This window comes from Rissa tridactyla, chromosome 3 (assembly GCF_028500815.1).
Source record: "Rissa tridactyla isolate bRisTri1 chromosome 3, bRisTri1.patW.cur.20221130, whole genome shotgun sequence".
Lineage (NCBI taxonomy): Eukaryota > Metazoa > Chordata > Aves > Charadriiformes > Laridae > Rissa > Rissa tridactyla.
In genome coordinates, this window is record NC_071468.1 from 57,661,796 (window position 1) to 57,683,590 (window position 21,795).

Below are 21,795 nucleotides of genomic sequence, written 5' to 3' on the forward strand. Positions count from 1 at the left end.
CTGTGGTGCTAAGTTTCCTGAGTGCCAGAGTTACATTTGCCTTAGGTGAAAAGATGGTGCAAGAGACATGTATAATCCAAATTGTTTTAAAAGAAAAAACCAAACAAGCATAGACTTCAGCTTCAACTCAGCTGGTTTAGAGTGAAAAAAAAATGTGTTTGCAGGGAGAACTTATAAACTTGAGATCTTATTCTGCAAGCCTGACATCATGTAGGAAAAAAACCCCAAAGAAATATTTGTTTTCTTTTGTTTTGTTTATTAATAATGCAACTATTTGCAAGGTTGGCATCCTGGAGATTTTATATTACAGCTAAAAAACCCCCAATATTTCAAAGCTTCAGATGAGGGAAGGAATGTGGAGTCACAAACCCCCCAGCTCTTTGTTCAGCTTACACTGTGGTCTCATCATTTTGACCTGTAACCATAAAAGCTGCAGTGATAACAGGGCTTGTTTTTTTTTTTGGTCATAGGTCACAAAAATTAAAACAAAAATGAAAAAAATGATAAACCCAGATGTTTTATCTCTTCCAATGGCTAGAAAACATTCATTTTCTTCCTTTCCAATTTTCCTTGGTGGCATTTTTTCCCCTCGATTCACTTTGCTATGTTGTAGTGTGGTGTACTTCGTATTTTTTCCCTTTTTTCCATCTCTTTGTTTGAAGACCGTACAGCTGAGAAAGAGTCCGTAACAGACGGTTGGGCACTTGTGTGTGCTGTGAATGTGCTTTCAACTGAAAAGCTCGGTGTCTGCTCAGGATCCAGTAATAGTAAACGCAGGCGGACTTCTGGCTCCCATATGCACCGTTCTGCATACCATAAATCCTGTGGGCCAAGGGGGAGCTCAAGGTGGAACTTTTCTGGTCTGATTTCTGCTACCCAGGATGGGTGCGGAAGCTGTTTCACAGGCGCTTCCTCTGGGGTTTTACAGAGAATGCAGCTGACTGGACCTGAGTTTGTGTTCCGCACAGATTTGACAGTTAAAGATAATTTACTCCTGAACTGGATTTTCCACAAAATAGTGTTGGTGGAAAGGTTTAAGATGAATGAAATGTCATTTTTTTTTTTGATGGTTTTAAAAATAATTATCATTAAATTGTAAAATGAAATCATTGGTTGTCTTGGCTTCATTCATTGTTAGTAACTGTTATTCTCCCTAGTCTTTTGCAAGTAATTCTAGTGAATGTAACCAAATAATAGATTTAAATGAAATACTGTGCTTAACTTTAAAAAGCTCTTTAGGAAAATTACATTCAATGTAACATTACAGTGTTTTTCCTCATAAGCTTTCTGATTACAAGAAAAGAGATTGTCTAATAAGCAAACAGCTACTATAAGCTGTTTGCAAACAGCTACTAATAAGCTAAACAGCAGCTATAACTCTTAACTTCGTGATACCTGGAGTTTATTAGAACTTTGTCTCTCGGAGTCCTGCAAACAGTTGGCAGCCCCACCTTTCACTCATAATCACGTTTATACTAAGAACTGTGGAGAGAAGCTTAAAGAGCAATGCCTTACAGTGTCAAAATCCTAAAGCACAGCAAAACCTGTGTTTGTTTTTTGGGTTATTTCGAAGTATCCTCACTTGGCTGTGGAGTGTGTGAATACAGTAATAAAGAGATGTGGTCAAAACCCCCTGTGCCTACACGCAGGTATCCTGGCCTGTTTACTGCCGTATTTCTGACACCTGCGCTGTAGCAGCAATCCAGGGGCGACTGAAGGAAGCGTTGACAATTCTCCTGTCTTTGTTCCATAGCACTGCTCTTGCAGTGTTATGTAGACTTTTCTGTGTGAAGGAATAGCTTTTAACCCTGTGAGATATTTGAGAGTTTAGAAGGAAATACACTTGAAAACACTACTTATGAACGGGATCCTACCTTTCTTCCTTGTGAAAACCTGGACTAAGGTCTGTGAATTTTTTTATTTAAAGGCATATGATAAGGCCAGCTCATCATTGTTCAGAGTTGTGAACATCTCCGTGAAAAATTAGAAAGTTCTCAGTTCATCTGAGATTGTATATTTCTGCCATACTTTCAAGGTGGGGGAGAGCAGGCTGAATTTCTTAACTGTTTTTCAATTGCAGTGCTTTCTTAATACTGTGCTGGATTCAGCGTAATTGGACAAAGTCATTACAGATTCAACTATAAACCATAAAAGAAAAAGGAGATTGGTGGAAATTGAGGTTTAAGATATCTGGAGCATCTCAGGCTATTAAGGTCTAGTCAGTTAAGACATTTAACTCTGTCCTGATAGTCTTATTTATGTTGTGCTACTCCTCAGCTTGAGTAAAAGCAGAATTGAACCCAAGTGATCTAGTGCTTAAGAGCATAATCATCTCTTTGTTAATGGGAAGTCTTGGCCAAGATGTTGGAGTTTATGTAAGATCATTATATAAGGTTATTAAATTGCATCCCACATGCCACTGTGAAGGTAGATCATCCTTACAGAAATATGAATGCTAAGATAAAGTAAGTCATAGCAGGATGTGCTCAGTAAAGCAAGTACCTAAAAAGATTTTAGCAAATCTGCAGTGTTACACTCTATTCCCTTTCTTGTATATTTAACGATTTAAAATGGAATAGATCTAAATTCTGCTAACCTTTTCTGTTCATAAGGGACAGTCGAACTAACAGTCTCTTTCTAAAGCCACGAGTTACATTCTTCTGCTGTATTTTCCATAGAAGTTGAATTCAGTATACCTTTGGCAGACAAGCTTTCAGATTTGTCCAAACTCTGCATTTTCCTTTTGGACCCCACGAAGAATTTGAAAGCAAAGCCTTGTAGAATCAAAAATCCACATGTCAATACATCTTCCATCATAAATTGCTATTTGCAATGTGATCTTTGATGTAATTTTTATACTGATTCTTTCTTCTTTTAGAGAATGTTCAGAAGTGGATTCTAAGTGGAAAAACTAACCTGCTGGAAACCCTCTGAAAAAAGGGACATTTTCCTAAGATACCCACAAATATATCCAGAAATGTTTTGCAAACATTTAAGATCTGAGTTTAGTCTTTGCTAAGTTGAACACAGAATCACAGAAACAAAGAGTCACAGAATGGTTGAGGTTGGAAGGGACAGAGCTCTGGAGGTCATCTTGTCCACCCGCCATGCTCAAGTAGGGACACCTAGAGCAGGCTGCCTAGGATCATGTCCAGATGGGTTTTGAATATCTCCAAGGATGGAGACTCCACAGCCTCTCTGGGCAACCTGTGCCAGTGCTCAGTCACCCACACAGTAAAAGTGTTTCCTGTTGCTCAGAGAGAAACTCTTGTGTTTCAGTTTGTGCCCATTGCCCCTTCTCCTGTCACTGGGCACCACTGAAGAGCCTGGCTCTGTGCTCTTTGCATCCTCCCTTCAGGTATTTATGCACATTGATAAGATCCCCCTGAGCCTGCTCTTCTCCAGGCGGAACAGTCCCAGCTGCCTCAGCCTTACCTCATAGGAGAGGTGCTCCTGTTCCCTAATCATTTTAGTGGCCCTTTGCTGGACTCTCCTCGGTATGTCCAGGTCTCTTGCAATGAAGAGCCCAGAACTGGACACAGTATTTCAGGTGTGGCCACCAGTGCCACAACCAACACATATACTACAATCACATTTAAAGAAAGATTGTGATTGAAGAGTATTTATGGGGGCTAATTAAAAAAATGTAATGATATTTACACTTCAGGGTGACTTCAGGCTGAAGGAGGGAAATGTTCTCAAGGTCAATGCAGGCTAAAAGGTACGTGAAAGGAGACTGGTCCTTTTAATGGACAGCCTTGCTGAACTTGCTTTCCTCCTCTGTTCGCGTGTGACTTATTTAAACTACCGGCTACAGATATTGCAGCTCAGCAGGCATCCAAAGGCAGATGGAAACTACCAGCATGCACTGTACTTGAACTTCTGAAATAAAGGACAGTATCTACCTCCAACTTAGACTAGTGCTGAGCAAAAGTTGTAACTGTGCAAGAGAGGCAAGGACTAGGGGTTTAAAGCAATCTGACTTCCCTAAACTCTCCTTTTTCTCAGATGTATTTTGTGCTTCTGAAAATCTGTAAGAAAATTGCTTTCTGCTGGATTCTACTTTAAAGAGATTATATTACTTTTACATAATGATAGCCACACCAGAAGCTATTACAACTTTTGGAAACTTGTAGTCCTTTCTAGGATAAATTTTTGAGATTTTTGTGCTCAGATGTGGAATGTAATTTCTGTATAGGTAAGAAATCCATGGCTTGCCAGTTTGCTTGCCAATGATTCCTAATGGAGTTAGTCTAGCTTTGTTTCATTACTGTAGAGCTGGTTTCTGCTTTAGGCAAGATTCAACTCAAGGGTGTATTTCTCTTGTCAGGTCACCCAACAGATCACTACTCTGGCTGTCAGCTTCATTCCTTCCTTCAGAATAATGTTACCACCCATATTCCATCTTGTACAATGAATACATCTAATCACTAGACAATCTGCAGTGTCCTTACTCCTGGCTACAGCTATTTTGCAAGCAATTCCTTCGTATATTTGACACAATTAAAAGTGGCAGTTGTCTAGTGTTCAAAGAAATAGAAATCGTATTCCTTGAAAGGGTAACTGGATGAATAAAAGCCCTTCAATCCACTAGCAAGCAAGACTAATGGTTTCAATTAATTCTGAGAAATTGGCCTAATCTCAGTTTCCACAGTGGCTTTTTTTTATTATTTTTCATTTGCAGAGATGCAAATAGCAGGAACAGTAAAGAATTGAGCCTGATTAGGGTCACTCCTTTGATTCCATAGATTTAGTTGCAGTTTCCAAATGGGAAGAGATGCCTGGGAATATTCATACTAAATTCACATTTTTCTTTTCATACAGTGTTGCAAAGTTCTTCAATTAAAGTGGGCTTTATGTATTTGTAAAATATAATTCCTACCATCATGTTTATGAGCACCGTATTTTATGATATTAGAACGGACCAGACTAGTTTACGCTTATCAACATTACAGTCAAATAAGAAGAGGAATCTTCCACTTAACATCTGTCCAGCAAACAGGATTGAGAACCACCATGCCCGTCTGTGTGTATTACAGGCATCTGTTTTGATGGGTGTTAACTGCTGGTTTCCAGATTTTCTGCTAGATAGGGCCCTGAGCCGGGAAGTACTTTCAACATGGATGTCAACAGGAACTGAAGATATCCATTGCTCTGTAATAGTTGCTCAGCGTCTGCCGGTATCAGGCCCTTAATCAGGTACTTCAGAAGAGCCAGAGTTGCCATCATCGAGACAAATATATGTGCTATGGAATTATTAAGGGTGACTAGACAAGATTCGCATCTCCTTTGCCTTTCTGCCTCACATAATGAATGTCTGACCCACTTTTCTAGTGAGAGGATCTCCATCTTATAAGTGTTATCTACTAGGGGTGCAGACTCATTTCCATGATACATTCTCTCATTTTTTTCTCTTAAAAGCGCTAGGCATTTATCCCTGTTTTAACTGACATTTTAAACCGATTTGGAATGATACATGGTTAAAAAATAAACCTTTGTAAGATGGAAATTTTGCTGCTAACAGATTTAAGTAGCCTAATTTTTTTTCCCTTTTGGCTTGGAACTACAGACTGCATTTATTCTTGCAGATAAAATGGGCTGGGAGAGTTCTCTGGCCCTGAGGCTGACTGGCACCATGTAGCCCCAGTCCATAAAGCCCATACCCAAAACAAGGTTTCTGGACCTGCGACAGGTCTTAGCCTGAGAATGTGCACTTTGGCACTGGCCAAAACTCTGCCAGGGAGTTAGCACTTGCAAACAGTTTAACTGTACGGCTGATTGCTTGAGCCCATATTAGACCCTGGCCCTACTTAGTTTACTAGTATAGAGACAGCCACTGTGTTTAATTCCGATAAGATTTTTTGTTGTTGTTTTTGCATGTTAAATATTTAAGTTTTTATTATACTCTATGATGAACAACGTTCAGAGGATCTGCAAGGCCACATTGGAACCTTTAAAATGACACCATCTATCAACATGCCTTACTTCAGTTTATATTTTGATCTCAGACCCATTTTGACCTTTCACACACTTCTCCATTTCTGTGTTTTTCCACAGACTCCTGAGTTAATGCATCTTTCTGTAAATACATAATTGTCAAATTTGCAATAAAGAAACAAAAAACCAGGCCAAACTCTACTGGGGGAGAAGTAAAGGCTCCAAACTCCTAACAGCTGAAAATCACAGCGTAAACTGGACTCAGGCATCCTCAGCACTTTTGGGTTTTTGTTTTGTCTTTTTGTGACAGCAACAGTCAAGCTGTGCGCCAGTGACAGGAAATCTGTTATGACATTATGAATCTTCCCTCAGCCACTGTTCCGCAGACATCAAGCTGAATAGCATTTTGGCACAGGCAGGTGGGCAACGGGCATGAGTGGCGAGGGAGAGCCAAGATGCTGATGCTCTGAAGCAATCCATCTCTTCAACAGCCTCTGAGGAGACATCAAGCTGCTTTGCCCCAGTGGAGGTGATTCTGCCATTGCTTTCTCTCCCTCTAGTCTCCTCAAGAGCAGCTGTCCCTGAATACACTCTGTGTGCTGCAGCAGGGCAGAGTCAAGATCATTTTCTAAAGTTAACTAGATTTAGTCTGCTCTCTCCTTCTAAGGAGCTACTGTCAGCATCTTATGCGCGGCTGAATTAGAATGAGCCTTGTGTAATCCCAAATCCCCTCTGAGCATGTATTTATTCTTCAGTTTAGGAGGATTGCAGTGCTGATTTTTTTTTTCTTCTGCATTCCAATTTTCTTTACAGAATTGTTTGCTTGAAATAGGACTATTTTCTGCAGTTAGACTGATGAGGCCTTCCTATCTTAGTAGTATTATACACGTAGAAATCTATACCTTTGGTTTGTGAAGCTTCAGTAACATTTATTAAAAATTTGCTAATATATTATGTTTATGTTCTAACCATTCTCTAACCTGCTTGTGTTATCACAGATGGGTAAAAATGTCAGTAAATACATGAGCCTCCATCTGTTCCTCAAAACGAAATGAACTTTCGAAGTTTAAAATACTAAGGATAAAATCCTGACTAGGAAAGCTTGTCCCAGAGACCCCTGGGCTGGTTTTGATGTTAAGGAGGATTCTACCACTGGCTTGTGATCAAAGCTAACAGTCCAGCTGCATAAGAAGCTATTGCTTCACTCTTCACATTAGGCTTCTATTTTATTATGAGGAGTAACAAGTTTATCTCATACCTTTGAAAATAGAAACATTTATCAGGTTTACATGGAGTTTGACTCAGTTTACAGTGTTAAAGTTTTTTTCAAACCAGAGTTCTTGGCTGAAAATTAATTTAAAATTATTTTTATATGCTGAACGTCTGTGTAGTGTCTTGCGTATCTTTGTGTTTCTACCATGATCTCATGGTAGGCCAGCACTGCCTTAGTGACTACTCCTTTGCAGACACTTGCCAAAATAGATGCGGTGTGTAGCTTACAGCTTTCTCCTTGAGAACTACATGATTTTGATTTATTTTGCATGTCCCACCAAGCAATAGCGTGCACCAAAACCAATTCTGCATGGCAAATGACCTGTGGAAACCCATTGCTGCTGTGGGAGCTGGAGGCTCACAGTTCCTGCCCCTGCTCCAAGGCTGTGCAGGACCTTGTGCTTCCACAGAGCTTTGGAGCTAGGCGGCAGGGGGCTGAGAGGAAGAAAGGAGGAAGATAAAATGTGGTGGATGAGCTTGGAAATCAGGATTCCTGGGCTGCTTTTTGATGAGGGCAGATGAGACGTACTTGATTATTTTGGCTCCACAGTGACCAAGGCAGGCTCTCATGAGATTTAATAGGTTAATTTTAAGCTTCCTTTAGTTGATTTTACATTAAAGCTTGCTTTTTGTAAACTTTATTTCTATAGTCCCTTAGGTTTGCTGGTAACATTTTGATTTCCTGCATTTGCATCTTACTCTTTAGACGTAGATGCAGAAAAACTTACGGAGAAGTAGTTTGCTGCAGTTAGTATACCTGAGACCTCATCCATCATACCTTTGCACCTTGTGGCATTATTTATGTAGAAGAAATGTGCTCCCCTCTTTTGAACAGCAGCGGTTCACATCTGCTTGACAGGGAGGTGCAGGAAGTGGTCAAAGCTGCCTTCACTCGCCACCTCTGGAGCTCTGGGATAAGCCCCGTATTGAATCACACCTGAGGTATATTTGTGTTCCGGCTCAAGGAGAGAGCAGACTTCCAGGAATTATTAGGCTAACACTGACAGTCTGGCCCAGTGTCACAGCAGGGTTCGCAAGCCCAGAGGTTGGCAAGTCAGGCTGTGATGCCCTGGGAGAGTTGTGTAAACAAGCGTGCAGAGAGCCACCTGTCCCCAGCCTGCCCTGAGGACCTAAACATCCATAAAACTCCAGCAAAATCACATGCCCTGGCTGTATTATAAAGCAGAGTGAGCCTACGAAATGCTGCACCTATTGGGAAGACATGCTTCTCCCCTCTGAGTTTTTAACTTTAGAGATCATCCCTTTCTTTTGGTTTAAAGGGAAAAGAAATGCTTTACTTGGGTATTATTTAATAAGTACTGTTAACATAACTTACGAAAGTATGAAAAAAAAATACTTGACAAGCTATTTATTTTTAGAGTGTCTTCTGCTTGTTTTTCCAAATGCTGAGAATTTAAATTTCTTATTTTAAGTAGCTCAGGGAACCTTGAGAGGCTCATTTCCAAGGACTAAGTATTTAAATCCTTACCCCACACTCACCCCATGGTGCATTCCAGTGACAAGAGGAATGTCAGCCGGGCAGCCTTCTCTCATGCCCTCAGCACTGAGAATACATGGCCTTAAAGACAAGGTGATTTAAGACTGATTTTCTAGAATACCACATTCGGTAGCGGGTGTGACAGGTCATATAATGGATTTTATCCAGCTTTAAATTCTACCTGTCAGAAGCTCCTTTCCTAAGAAAGCACCAGTGCTGTGATGACCCGGGGCAAAGCAGATGATACTGTCCCATAGATGCATAAAGCACGAGTTCCCATGCTGGCTAAGCCTACTATCCCTCAGCATAAATTATTCTTCAGGAAAGAGAGGGAATGTTTTCATCTTTGACCTCTGCAACAGCAAATGCTAAAAACATAAGGAAGTCCTGTGATGTTTTAAAGTATAAAAAGGCTCAGAATGGAACATCTTTTCCCATTAAATATTTTTAAAAATATCACCTTCTATTTCAGTAAAATGGAGTACAGTAGCCTGCTTTTCTGTATTCTGCACTAGAGTACAATAATTCCCGATGCAGTTTTCCATATTTGCTTTTCTCAGGTGTGATGTTTTGAAAAGGTAAAATGCAGAGAGTTGAGTACATCTGTTTCAGATGTGTTGTCCTATGTGTTCAGGGAGAAAAAGAAGAATTAAAAAATTAGGTTTGCAAAAAAAATAAAATTGAAAGCCAAAAATATTTCTCTAATGAGTGCTTTTGTTTCAAACATAAAGATTTTCTTTTCTTGCTGAGAGCGTTAACAAAATCCTGGAGCCTGCGTGACTCTTTCTGTACCAGCCCACCTCTAGTCTACTCCTACTGTAAACATCCCGCTGCAGACAGGCACGGGAAGAAGAATACGGATTTTATTTTCCATATATTTCAGAACATGTAACTAAAATTTATTGCATTAAATTGTTTTTTTGTTTCCATCCTTTCTTTGCTTCCCTCTCCTCCAAACTTTCTACCATAGTTAAATAAGGTAAAGCAGCCAGGACTATAACTCCCAGGGGTTATCTTGTGTGAAGTCATGCAAAGCTTAAACACAATTTTTTGATGGCAAACTAACACTGAATATGCCAGAAAAATAAAAATAAAATTGTTCATCTGAAAGTACTAGAGAGGTGGGAAATGCAAAAAAAAATGTTTTGGTTTGTTTTTTTCATTTAGACTACCATGCACACTATGTGCTTCCTAGGAGGAGGAAAACGTTGAACCCCACAGAGGAAAAATATTAATATAATTTAAAATTGTCTTTAGAACTGTATCTGTCATCTCATATTCATGGCACAAGTGACAGAAATATCTTCTTGTAGGCCCAAGTCAACTGCGAAAGCCATGCAAGGAAAACGTTCCCTTTAATAAAGAAAAATATTTGTGTAACAAGGTCATCAGGAAGAAGTTTCAGACGTAACTCACAGCAGTCATAGGCAAGTTGTAAGAGCTGGAGGAGAAGGGTTTCTTGCCAAGAGCAACTCTTGTTTACTGCCAAGCTGGCAAATACCCTATCTTCCTCAGCATCTCTTGGGTGTGTGGGAAAGCAGTCATGGAAAGGTCACAAGAAATCAAATGGTAGGCATAGCTTTTGTACAGGGCACAGCTCGGAGCTGCTGGACATGTGAGTCCCTTTCCCTCTTCCACAAGAGTCTTCAGCAGTTGTTTTAATGGTTCCCTTTAAGGTAAAGGCCTTCCAGCTCTCATATTTGAATCGAGCTACAGAACCAAGTGAAGTTGTGTGATCATCTCACTTATCCACAGGAAGCCTTTTCATGTCCCCCCCGACTCCTGTACTGCTAAGGTCTCTTGCAGGGCAGATGTTAGATGCCTTCTGAGCCTTCTGTGTGTGGTAAAAGGAGAGGGACTATCAGATATCAGAGTTTTAAAATTCACTGAGCACCTTATGAAAGGAAGAGAGGATAAAAAGATATGACTCCTGCTCAGGGTGTGAGACAAGAGAGGAAGCACAATAAAATTGGCAGAATAGCCAGCCTCCCTGCACTAGCGTCTTGAGAGGTTTTTTCTGAAGAACGTGATTTACAAGTGTTTGCAAGAAAATGACTGGCTTCATGTCTGCTCAGGAAGCTGGAGTAACATATTGCTAAATAAGATTGGGGAGGTGAAATAGGAGGCTTCTACCCCTACCTCGCCAGGCTGAGCTCAAAATTGTAAAGCCTTAGCATTAAATACTGAATGCGCAGCTCTCTGGGAAAGCGTAATTGAGGAAATTATAGACTGTCATGTTAGCAGTCTTACCGCAAACTCTCAGGCCACCCGAGTCATTGAAATGACACCTAGAAAGGAAGCCTTTTCTTTTGTCCTCTATGGGAATGGTGTTTTGTGGAGGCTTAAGGCACAGGGTGAGATTCAGTCCATCACCTTCAGTACCTGACTGGTACTTATCTGTTAGATGCGTTAGTGAGGTGGTCTTCCTGAAGTAAGCACCTTAAGTCTATATCTGGTCAGCGGAGAGAGGAAGGTCCTATAGAAGATCTCCGGATGGATCTTCTATCATCTGCCTCTGCAGTGAGTGGACAAGCTTTTCCTGTTGGGAACTTCGGAAGCACTTTATTTTCTCCACTAGGGAGGACTGCTTCCTTCACTACTGATGCCTGGGCACCTGCTCAGGGCTTAAGCTAATTGGGCATCTTCCTGACCATACCTATTACAATTAAATGGTCTGTTTAACTCCACCTTTTCCAATCTAAGCAAACCTTGGTAATCAGTCCTGCTTTGTCCTTGTAAGCTGAACAATTTACTGTCCTGACAATTATCAGTGCCATGTCTGGCTGGGATGGAGTTAATTTTCTTCGTAGCAGCCCATATGGTGCTGTGTTTTGGATTTGGGACCAAAACAGTGTTGATAACACATCAATGTTTTAGCCGTTGCTGAACAGTGCTTGCACAGTGTCAAGGATTTCTCTGTTTTCTATACTACCCTGTCAGTGAGCGGGCTGGGGGTGCACGAGAAGTTGGGAGGGGACACAGCTGGGACAGCTGACCCCAACTGACCAAAGGGATATTCCACACCATATGACATCACGATCAGCAATAAAGGCTGGGGGATCAGCAATAAAAGAAGGGGGAAGTTTCAGAGTTGTACCGTCTCTCTTTCCAAGTAACTGTTACACACGATGGAGCCCTGCTTTCCTGGAAATGACTCAACACCTGCCTTCCGATGGGAAGCAGTGAATTAATTCTTTCTTTTGCTTTGCTTGTGCACACAGCTCTGCTTTATCTATTAAACTGCCTTTATCTCAACCCACGAGTTTTCTCACTTTTACCCTTCCGATTCTCTTTCCCCATCCCACCGGGCAGGAGTAAGCGAGCTGCTGCATGGGGCTGAGCTGCTTGTTGGGGAAAACCCACAACAATGGAAAAGTGCTCCAAATATTTATTACCTTTAAGAAGGAATTATTAGAGAAAAAAAAAATTGTTATAAGATATACTGAATAATTTTTGGATCTAACTTTTGCTGTTAGCAACTCTCTATTAGGCAAGGTACTATTTCCGCCAACAAAGGTGAATATTTGCCTATGCTGTTATGCAAGCAAAAGACTTAATGCCTATTCTGATTTTAACACAGGGTAGAACAGAAGAAAACAAACATCACATGATTCACAAAAGATATTTTTAGAATTCTAATTATTTGTTTGGATATATGAACTACTGAACTAACGTTTCAAACAGATACAAGTGAAAGCTTCTTACTAAAAGCTGCACCTACTCTTGCCCCCCCTTTGTGTGAATGGTGAGGAGGTTGAGGCACTAAGATGTTAGTGATATAGAAGCTGTCCTCAGTCACGCAGGCTGGTGGAAAAACAGAAGGAAAGTCTCCTAATCTTGATATTGACAGTTAAAGCATTGTCATCATCATTAATGAACATTATCATGAATCAACATCGTTAATCAACATTTCCAGACAGGTATCATTTGAGAAATTCACATTACTCAAATGCAAAGACCTGTGGAACTAGGGAAAGCATGCAATTTCATTAGGTCCAGAGAACCTGTTACAATTATCGATTGGGCGGCTTTCCTATTACAGAGACCTACCCTAGAGAATTACCTGCCTAGAATCCCTGATATAATGAGTGACTAGTAAAATTTGTTATGTTCTTTTAAATTATTTTTGTAGTTTTTTAGGGTACACAACTGAGGCAAGAACAGTAATCTGTACTCTACCTGGACAGTTCAAATTTACCAAACAAATTTTGCACCAGAACAAATTACTTAATTTCAACTGAGATTCTGAAACATTTCATATTGCCTTTTTCAAAGTTTTGTCCCATCCCTCCTCTAATGGAGTTTCCAGTATGGAATCACTGGAGAAGACTTATTACATCATCTGTTCTACCTTTTTGATTTCAGAAGACACAAGTGATGTTGCTATCCCCTTTGACCCATTCTTTGATTTAATCCTGAAAGCTAGCTTAAATTGACAGGGTTTCTCCAGGCTCAGTCTAATCTACTTTACCAAAAAAAACCCCTCAACAGCTGAAAGACAGGATATTAACAGCAAAAACAATTACTAATGCAGCTGAAGGGACATCCTACATTTTAAAGCAATATTTGCTCTAGTTTAGATTTAATATGCATAAACTGTTCAAATATATAATGGTATTGCATTCTAAGGAGTGGAGGCACTCCAAGGGTCACAAAGCTCATGAAAACTTCGAAATAGAGTATAGCTGTCAAATAAGACCTCTTGAGCTACAGCATGCTTAAAAAATAAAATCAGTTGTCTTTAAGTTTTAGAAATTAGACTGGCAGTTTTACGGCCATTCATGTTCCAGCATGCAAGGCAAAAGCCAACCTTAGCTGTACGTGCACAATGATAGGCTTTATTTCCGTTCAGTAAAGAGATGTTGTAGTCACAGTGGATAATTCTAAAAAAAAACATCACGTCAGGGATTGTTTAAAAGCAAGCAGAGTGCTAGGAATTAATAATAAAAAATCAAGAGCAAACATAAAACATGACACACCCATGTCTTGACTACTGCAACAGATCTAGCCACACATCTCAGACAGGAGACAGTAGAACAGGAGAGGTACATAAAGAGACACAAGGTAGGTGAGTAGATAGAAGAGAGATAAGGATAAACCATGGTCTGGGTCAGTTTCTGTATCACAGAGATTAAAATAGACTATGGAAGAAAAGACATCTGAAGGAGGATATGAGAGAATTCTATAAAAACTTGATCAACCTGGGAACAATTATTCACTGTTCTTCACAATCATAAGAACAAGGAGGCATCAAATGAAATTAACATCTAGTAGGTTAAAACAAATAAAAGGGAGTAATAGTTCATAAAGTGCACAAGTCTTTGTAGAATTTATTGCTATGGGAAACTTTGGATGCCAAAAGCTTAGATGAGTTCAGGAAGTCGCTTCAGAAATGGTTTGACTAATGAAAGCAAGTTCCATCAAGGGCTATAAAACACACAGAAATAACCTCTGGGCCAGAAAGTCCCTAAGTTGCAGATTGTCAGAAGTTGTGAGAAGTTTTGCTGTGGGTAGGTTAAGAAAGTGCACGTCCACTTGTTTTCTCCTTTCGTTGTGCCATCCACTACAGGTCACTTCCTGAAATAGGATGCTGAGCTAAATGAACCTTCAGTCTGTAACAGTATAGCTAATCTTACATTGTGCCCTTGTCACAAAGCAGAGATAATAGTGGCAAAACATCCGCCCTTTTCTTCCCATTTCCTCCACTTCCAGCTCTTTACTGTATGGATTGAACACATTGCAAAGTATCTTTATAAAAGCTCATCCTTGCTCCAAATATCCTTTGCCTCCAGGTGAAATTGAAAGTAACAGCCAAGGCAGGTCCACCCTGGTACTGCCTCCAGGATGTGGCATCTTGGAAAAAGCTGTCACGTTTGATGCCTGATGCATACCTGCTGTTATGTATTTTTAAATATATTGGGGGCAAATAACCTCAGATTTTAGACTGGGGCCAGATGGCTGATTCAAGGGAAAATAACACAGGTACACAGAGGAACGGTCACTCCAAAAAGACTGAACTGTGTGTGTAACAGGATGCACAGGCTCCAAACTGTACTGCACATCAATTACTTTATGTTTCAATGCTGTGTTCATGAAAATAAGGCAGACCTGATGCATCTCAAGACACTGATGCATCTCAAGACATTTAAAGCTGTTTTTGAAAGTGGCCTTAATTCTTTCCAAGTGAACTTTCCAAGTGAACTCTTTTTTTAGGAAGAGGAAATCAGCCACAATTTTCGAGCCTTTTTTCCACTAAAATTGTGCCATGCCAATTAAAAGAGAACGTGGAATTTAAGGCTTGTGTTTTCAGATTTACAGAATATATATAATTAAATAACTGAGTAGTAAAACAGGCCACCATATATTCACATTTATGACCATCTCCCTTTTTCCCACCTGAATACAGAGAATTGCAGCATCAAAAGTACAAGCAAGCAGAAAAAAAATATGTTTTGAATTCAAAATATAAAATATTCAGTATCAAGTCTCTCATTCACACATACTAGTTTTACAACTGAATTTTCCTCTTTTAGTTTTGGTTTAAGTAGGGTAAATATAGCTTGAATTTACTATTCTCTCCTCTTCCCCCTCACAAGATGTCCAAACAAATCAGGGGATTGTTTAATCAAATTTTTTAAGCGAAATGTTAAATTGTGCCTCTTGGCAGCAATCCTCTCCCAGAAGTCTGCATGTTCCCAGTGCTCGGCACTTTCCATTCTCATCATTTACCTGTGGTGGAAATGAAACCAAATATACTACAGGACATACCATGAACAGCTGCAGCAACAGCACCAACAAAAGCAACATGTGTTGTTGGGCCTTTGGTTTCCAGGTGCTTGAGACACAGCTGATGTTCCTTCATTTTGTGACTGCTGCCTCTTTCTCATGTCAGCTACTTCAGTGCCCAAGTGGCTATAAGAACACAGACATAAGAGATGTACAGAATTACTACAGGCCGTCATAAAGCACATTCACATTTCCACAATAATCTCTTGATTCTACTGGTTCTCGCGGCTCGTGGCAACAAAAGCACGTGGCCATCAACTGCGCTGGCCAAGGAATAGTTCTATTGTGTTAAAAGCAGTTTCCAGAAGACCGCATTTTCGTGACATGCTCGAATCACGTCTATTCTTATCACTTGGGCTGGACTAAAAGGGCTGTTTATTACCCTTCTGAACAGCAAGCTACACAGCTTGTGTAGCACTTGGTAGAGACTGAGTCGTTTCCTTACCATATGACTATCACGGCTCTTTCCATTGTACTAAAAATACAGCAGGATGGTTATTCACTTTGAATATGAGCTGGAAATTGATCTTTTTTACTTTTTGACTTCTCTGGTCAATGCTGGACCAATCAAATTGATATAATGATATTATATCACAGGCACTAATAGCTGTATGTTAATAGCCAAGATTATTGTAAGTGTCGTAGCTGGGAGGTTTGCTACTTGAAAGTTATTTTCTGTGAATAAAAGGAATAATAAATATGTATTTCCAAAACACTTTTCCAACTTTGTGACTCTCTTCTGGTCACAGAAGATTTTTTTTTGCTCATTGCCAGTCTTTCCTAGGTTTTATTAGGCCAAGATATTTTTCTTTCCAGTGACTTGCAATATGCAGCTGGAAGTAATATTCCATGCGTTACTTAGTTTTCAAAAGAAGTTAAAACAGTTATTGCTAAGTTATGTTATTTAGGAAGGTTTAGATGTCAGGATCCTTCTAATGGTTCGCATCTTCTTTGTGCAACAACCGTTAAGTTTCCCAGAGTCATGGCTATTACAAGCCTATGTAAATTAGAATAAATTTAGTACTTTTGCCTTTGAAAAAGTAGAAACAGATTACTGTGGGGAGGAGCCCAGTTTAAAACAGAAGCGGGTAGAAGACGGCCTGGTGTGAGCAGCACGCGCTGTGCCCCACACCCCCGGGGCATCCTCCTGCAGTCAGGAACACGGGGAAAAGGCAGGCTCAGGCTCTGGTCGATTTGCCAGCTGGATGCATCACGCACAAACAACCCAGAGATGTGCTACTCTGTCTGCGTGCATTCAAGCAGCAGCTGTAAGAGCCTGCATTTACATGGTTGCTAAAACTCCTGAAGTCCTTCTCCTGTAGTAGTGTCCTTACAGACAGTTTACACAACAACAAGTAGCAAGGATGTTTACGCAACAAGTAGCTTCAGAACTCAAACTCATGCTGCAAAACTCGAGGTTGGTGGTTATTTCAGCTTCTTGCATAGCTAACTTTTCCACGTACGCTGTCACTGAACAGAATCAAGTCATTTCTGAGGTGTTTGGTCAAGTTAAACAATGAAGAAACATTTAACTACCTGTGGTGAGGGCACCTGCTTATCCTGTTGATATTATTTATGGTTTATAGTTACTGAACTCTTGAAGATTAAAATGACATATTAAAAATGCACCTTTTGTTAAGAAGGGATACTATGACATAATTGAAAAAACGCCCATATTTTTATGATAAATAGGAAGGAAAGGAAAAGTGTTGTAGAATAATATGTAGCTCAGAGAGTGAGTGACAGTATGGAGTCACTTTCTCCAAATTACAGTGCTGAACTTCTGCTGACTGCGCGTGATGCAGTTAAATTATTTCATAGATAGCTGTGTCATGCTGTGGATGGTACTTGCTTCAGCAAGTGCAATGCCCATGGTTAAAGAAATTAAAGCCACGTATTTTCAAAGGAAATGTTTGTTTCTTGCAAAGATTCTAGAAACATTTGTACAAAATCACAAAATTTATTCATTTCAGAAACCAGTGAAATTACCCATACTTAGGTATTTATAGGGCTGTAATCTTGGAATGAAAACATCCCATGCATTCCACCTGTGTACCTAAAATTACACATTTCATACACAATTTTAGCTATATATAAAAAATGCACTATGGCTAGAATCTGTCGCGCTATAAATACAAGGGGGCAGGATGAAGGTTATCCATTCAGACACGATGATGACAGTTGGTGACTTTGCTGTAGTTTCACAATAATTTTAACACAGCAGAAGCTGCCGTGCCACTGAAATGTCTCTCTGCCTTTTCTCCTGCACAGCTCACGGTCACCCGTTCCCTCACCTGAGCTGCCCCCTGCTCTGTGCTGGCAGCGGCGTTTGTGCAGGTACTTGGTGAATTGGGTAAAAGAGTAGGCGTGATTTAAAATTAATGCAGAAGGGAAAGATAAAAAAGAAATTAGTTTTAATCTGGTTTGAGTCCCAGTCTCATTCACTTTGGGAAGGTGTGAGCACTTGGGCCAGGGCAAGGGAGGAAACAGAGCAGTGTAGCACGAACATCAGGCAGGCGAGGGGAGAGTGGGACGCTTCCTTCAGTCCCTGCTCGCGCTGGCAGGAGCTGGTGGTGAAACGGATGGGAGCTGCTCAGCTGCAAAAAAGTGAAATCTGCGACTGGAATTCCCAACAGACTGCACACGGCATGCCCAGGAGGCAGAGTCAGAAGTGCGGTTTCACAGGAATGGTCCGCACCCTCAGCCCTGCCCAGCGACTTCTACCACGGAAAATTCTCCACCTTTCAGTTTGGACTGCCACGACCAACTGTTTTGGAGGTTTGCAAGTCTGGCAGTACATGGTAGCAGCAGGAGTTGTGAGGAAACATGGGTCTTCATTGCAGAGCATTTCAGGAGGCACGGTTTCCTCCAAGGCTGCTCAGACCCCGCGGGCTAGCCAGTCTTCAGAGTGGGGCTGCTTGCTTTGCTACACTCTGACTCTGCGCTGGAATACGGGGAAGGGCAGGACCCATCCCTTTCCTGACCATGCAGTATTTGGAGGAGAAAGATGACAGTCCTTGACTGCGGGTACAGTTACGTTTATCTATTTAGGCTGTATTTGAAAGAAGAAAAAAAAACCCAACAAAAATAACCACAAAAATCCAACAACCCCAAAACCCTGTGAACTTACATCCAGGGATAGTTTGCATTCTGGTCCTAATACAATATATTTGGTTACTTGAGGCTAAGGCATTAATTATGATGCTAAGATAGTGCTGTAAGGGGTTATATTTTGAAATGGGTTGATAATATGGATACTGTGCAGTGGGACTATCCTTAGCTTCCAGTTACAACGAGCAAAGATCTCACTGGCACAGTGGGACAGAGTTGCATTTAATCCATTTCAGATTCTGCCCTTTCCACAGCTGATGTTGGTGTTCCCCTTGAGCCTTGCCGTATCTGACAACGCAAGCTGTTACTTAGCTTGGTGTGACTGGCATGCTGATCAACAAAAGCGCAAGGCTGAAAATCCGAGCAATGAGACAGTGTTCTCAGGGAACACATGAACGATGTTCACTCCTCCGGCTTGACCACTTGCTGAAGTCAAAGTTATCAGCCCTTTTCTTTTGCAAGTGTTGCATTCTCTTGGAGAGCTTCTAAGCTGAAGTCGATAAGAAATATGAAATATCCATCCCGTGATGCAAAACAATAGCATGTTTACTAAGGATGGAGTAAACTGGGTGGAAACTTTAGTTTCATGCTTATTTTGGTTGGATTTTGTGTTTCATGTTGTATTTGCAAATACCAGATGTTATCTATGCAAAACCATAATTGATTCCATTAGATTATTTAGGATGCAGAAGCAGGAATATCTTAATTCTTGGCTATATTTAGAGACTGACTGTAGACAGAGGGTTTATATTTGGTGCCTTGGTCCAAGGCATGAAAAAGAAATTTAGAATCTTTAATTCAGCAAGTCAGTCTGATGAGATAAATTATTTTTCTGTAATTAAGTGTGAAAGTTAGTACGTAACTGTGAAGGAGTAGAATATTGTGATATTGTGAACTGATATTGAGCAGACCTAGGATAGTGGTATGAATTGCACATACTGTCTCCAAGATCTCAGTTTGCCTTTTTCAACATTTTCATTGTTCCTGAGACCCTCTAGCTTGGCAAAAATACCAGGTGGTGAAGCTGGGCCTTTGTCCAATTGAAATAACATTTCTCCTTGGTACTTTATATATGATCTCTCAGACTGTTGCAACACAGGTATAAGCTGCTTCTACCAGTTTTGCATCTGGTTCTTTGCCTCCATTTGGTGGCATGGTTTACTAACAGTGTTATAATTTCCATTTGTGCTGATAGGAAATGGGAATAGTATTCTATTTTGCTTGACTGACTCATTCTCTTGGGAGTGGGTAGGTATTATGGCCCTCTGAGCAATCCCATAATCATGAAGGATTTCATTTTGCAGAACATCTGCTGTCCCTACCCTGCAGCTGAGGAAAGGAACTCAAGGGTACAGCAACTGTTTATTATACAAGTAATGAGACAGGTAGTTCATATAAACTGCAGAGCAAGAAAGTCTGTACCACCCTCTGTGTGTCTTCGATCTTGCAGTGCTAGAGGAATATAAAAACTTAAAAACCTTCAGAAATTTGGAGTAAGACTTCCTGTCAGCTGTGGAACCGATGGCACAAAGATCTATTTCTGTGTTTAGACAGTGTAATTACCACTTATTCCACTGGGTACTCAGGGGTAATTATTACAGAAATCCCCTTGTGCACAGAGCAGTATCTCGGGAAGAGAGCTCAAAAAGGAATAACTGATGGAAGAATCATTTGGTTTATTACATTTGTACTGGGGCAGCCCTATTGAATACTGACTACAGTCATTTCAAATTCCACAGAGTGCCTCTAGAAGGTGAAAATAATGTAATTTATGAACAGTTGCACTTCCCTGACTCTCCACCTCCTGCAGGACTTATGCTAAGCTTTTACAGTGTTTTCCCCAGAAATTCCCAAGGTGTTGGACATGGTACAAAACACAGGCTGCATCATTTCAGTTATTTCAGTGGCTCTGTTGATGTCTATTCTCTGATGAAGCAAGAGCAACCCTTTGTTTGTTTGTTTGTTTGTTTGTTTGTTTTTTATTTTCTTAATTTTTTTGCTGGCCTCAAAAGCCTGTGATTACTGCCCCGCAAATTATCTGAACTTCTGGCACTGTCCCATCCAACCCCCTCTGCTCATTTTGGAGCTTCCGCCTGCACATGACCTTCCTGTTCCCCCTCCATTTCTGTTTCCCTCTCAGGATCGAGAGGGCATTCACTGGAGAAGCTCATGCGCTAGGAAGTCATAGAAACATCCTGAAACTCCATTAGGGATTGAGAAATTTTTATCTTCTGGAGCCATTCCCTAATGCCTGTTTTGAAAGAGAGATATCATATAAGGGTACGGATAAACACACCCCATCATTTTATACGGCAGGCATGTGGCATTATGTCTTTTGTTGCAGGTAGGACACATAATGGCTTAGCTTTCAGGACAGAATTGGAGCAGAATCAGCTAAAGCAATCTGTCTTTTTTCAAACTTCTGCAATAGGCAAGAAAGATCACCTTGCATCAGAAAGGTGCAGTCAACGACTTAAGGATATATAGGGTGATTTACTCTGCAGGCAAGAAACAGCCCTTAAAATACTGTTTTGGGTTTGGGTTTTTTGGGGTTTTTTTTTGGGGGGAGGGTGATCTATCGCATCAGCTCTTCTGCATTGCTTTACTTCCTTTAACTTCACCAATAAAGAACCAAAACCTCAACTGTGTAGCTTACGTGAATTCAGACCTTATATCAGTTTATACCAGCCCCCGATGTGACTCTATTGATCTATTAACCATACGTCACGTTTTCACTATCTTAACTGGTGTTCAGTTGGCACATGGATTCCTAACAAGAATTTTTTAAGTTTAGGGATGTTGAAAGCCTTCAAACCCTAAGCATTAAGGTAGACAGTGCCCATTTAAAATCTCATTCAGGATTCATCGTAAAAAATAAACATGCACTGAGGAAGGTTTTGTATACTGTGAATTCAAGACTTCCAACTATCATTTTAGATTTTACACATATTTGGAAAATCTCAAAATTTATTAGAATAGAGTTACATTAACACTTCTTTGATTTTTTTAACTGGTTGGTTGGGGATAGAGTGATCTTTATAGGATTTTGACTGGCTGCTTGGTTTTTAGTTTCCTAAAACAGTCAGTGGGAGAAGTGACAGATATACCCCTGAAATTCTATTTTTTTCAGAGGAGTTAGGTGCCTTATTGAATTTGTAATATATAAGTCATCTTTTTAACTCCAAGCAGTA

At 40.4% G+C, this 21,795-nt stretch overlaps 1 protein-coding gene across 2 annotated transcripts in view; it reads right to left on the minus strand.

Moving 5' to 3' along the window:
- Window positions 1-18,311, minus strand: part of RGS17 (regulator of G protein signaling 17) — a 31,474-nt gene extending 13,163 nt beyond the window's left edge. The window contains exons 1-2 of one of the 2 annotated variants that reach the window (XM_054195990.1): window positions 18,235-18,311; window positions 15,476-15,619 (exon numbers count right to left, since the gene is read on the minus strand). In XM_054195990.1, the coding sequence (XP_054051965.1) occupies window positions 15,476-15,619; window positions 18,235-18,293 (203 nt within the window). In that variant the 5' untranslated portion in view covers window positions 18,294-18,311. Of the gene's footprint in view, window positions 1-15,475; window positions 15,620-18,234 lie in introns of those variants that run through there. The other variant, XM_054195989.1, reaches the window with a different exon arrangement.
- Between the last annotated feature and the right edge of the window lie 3,484 nt (window positions 18,312-21,795).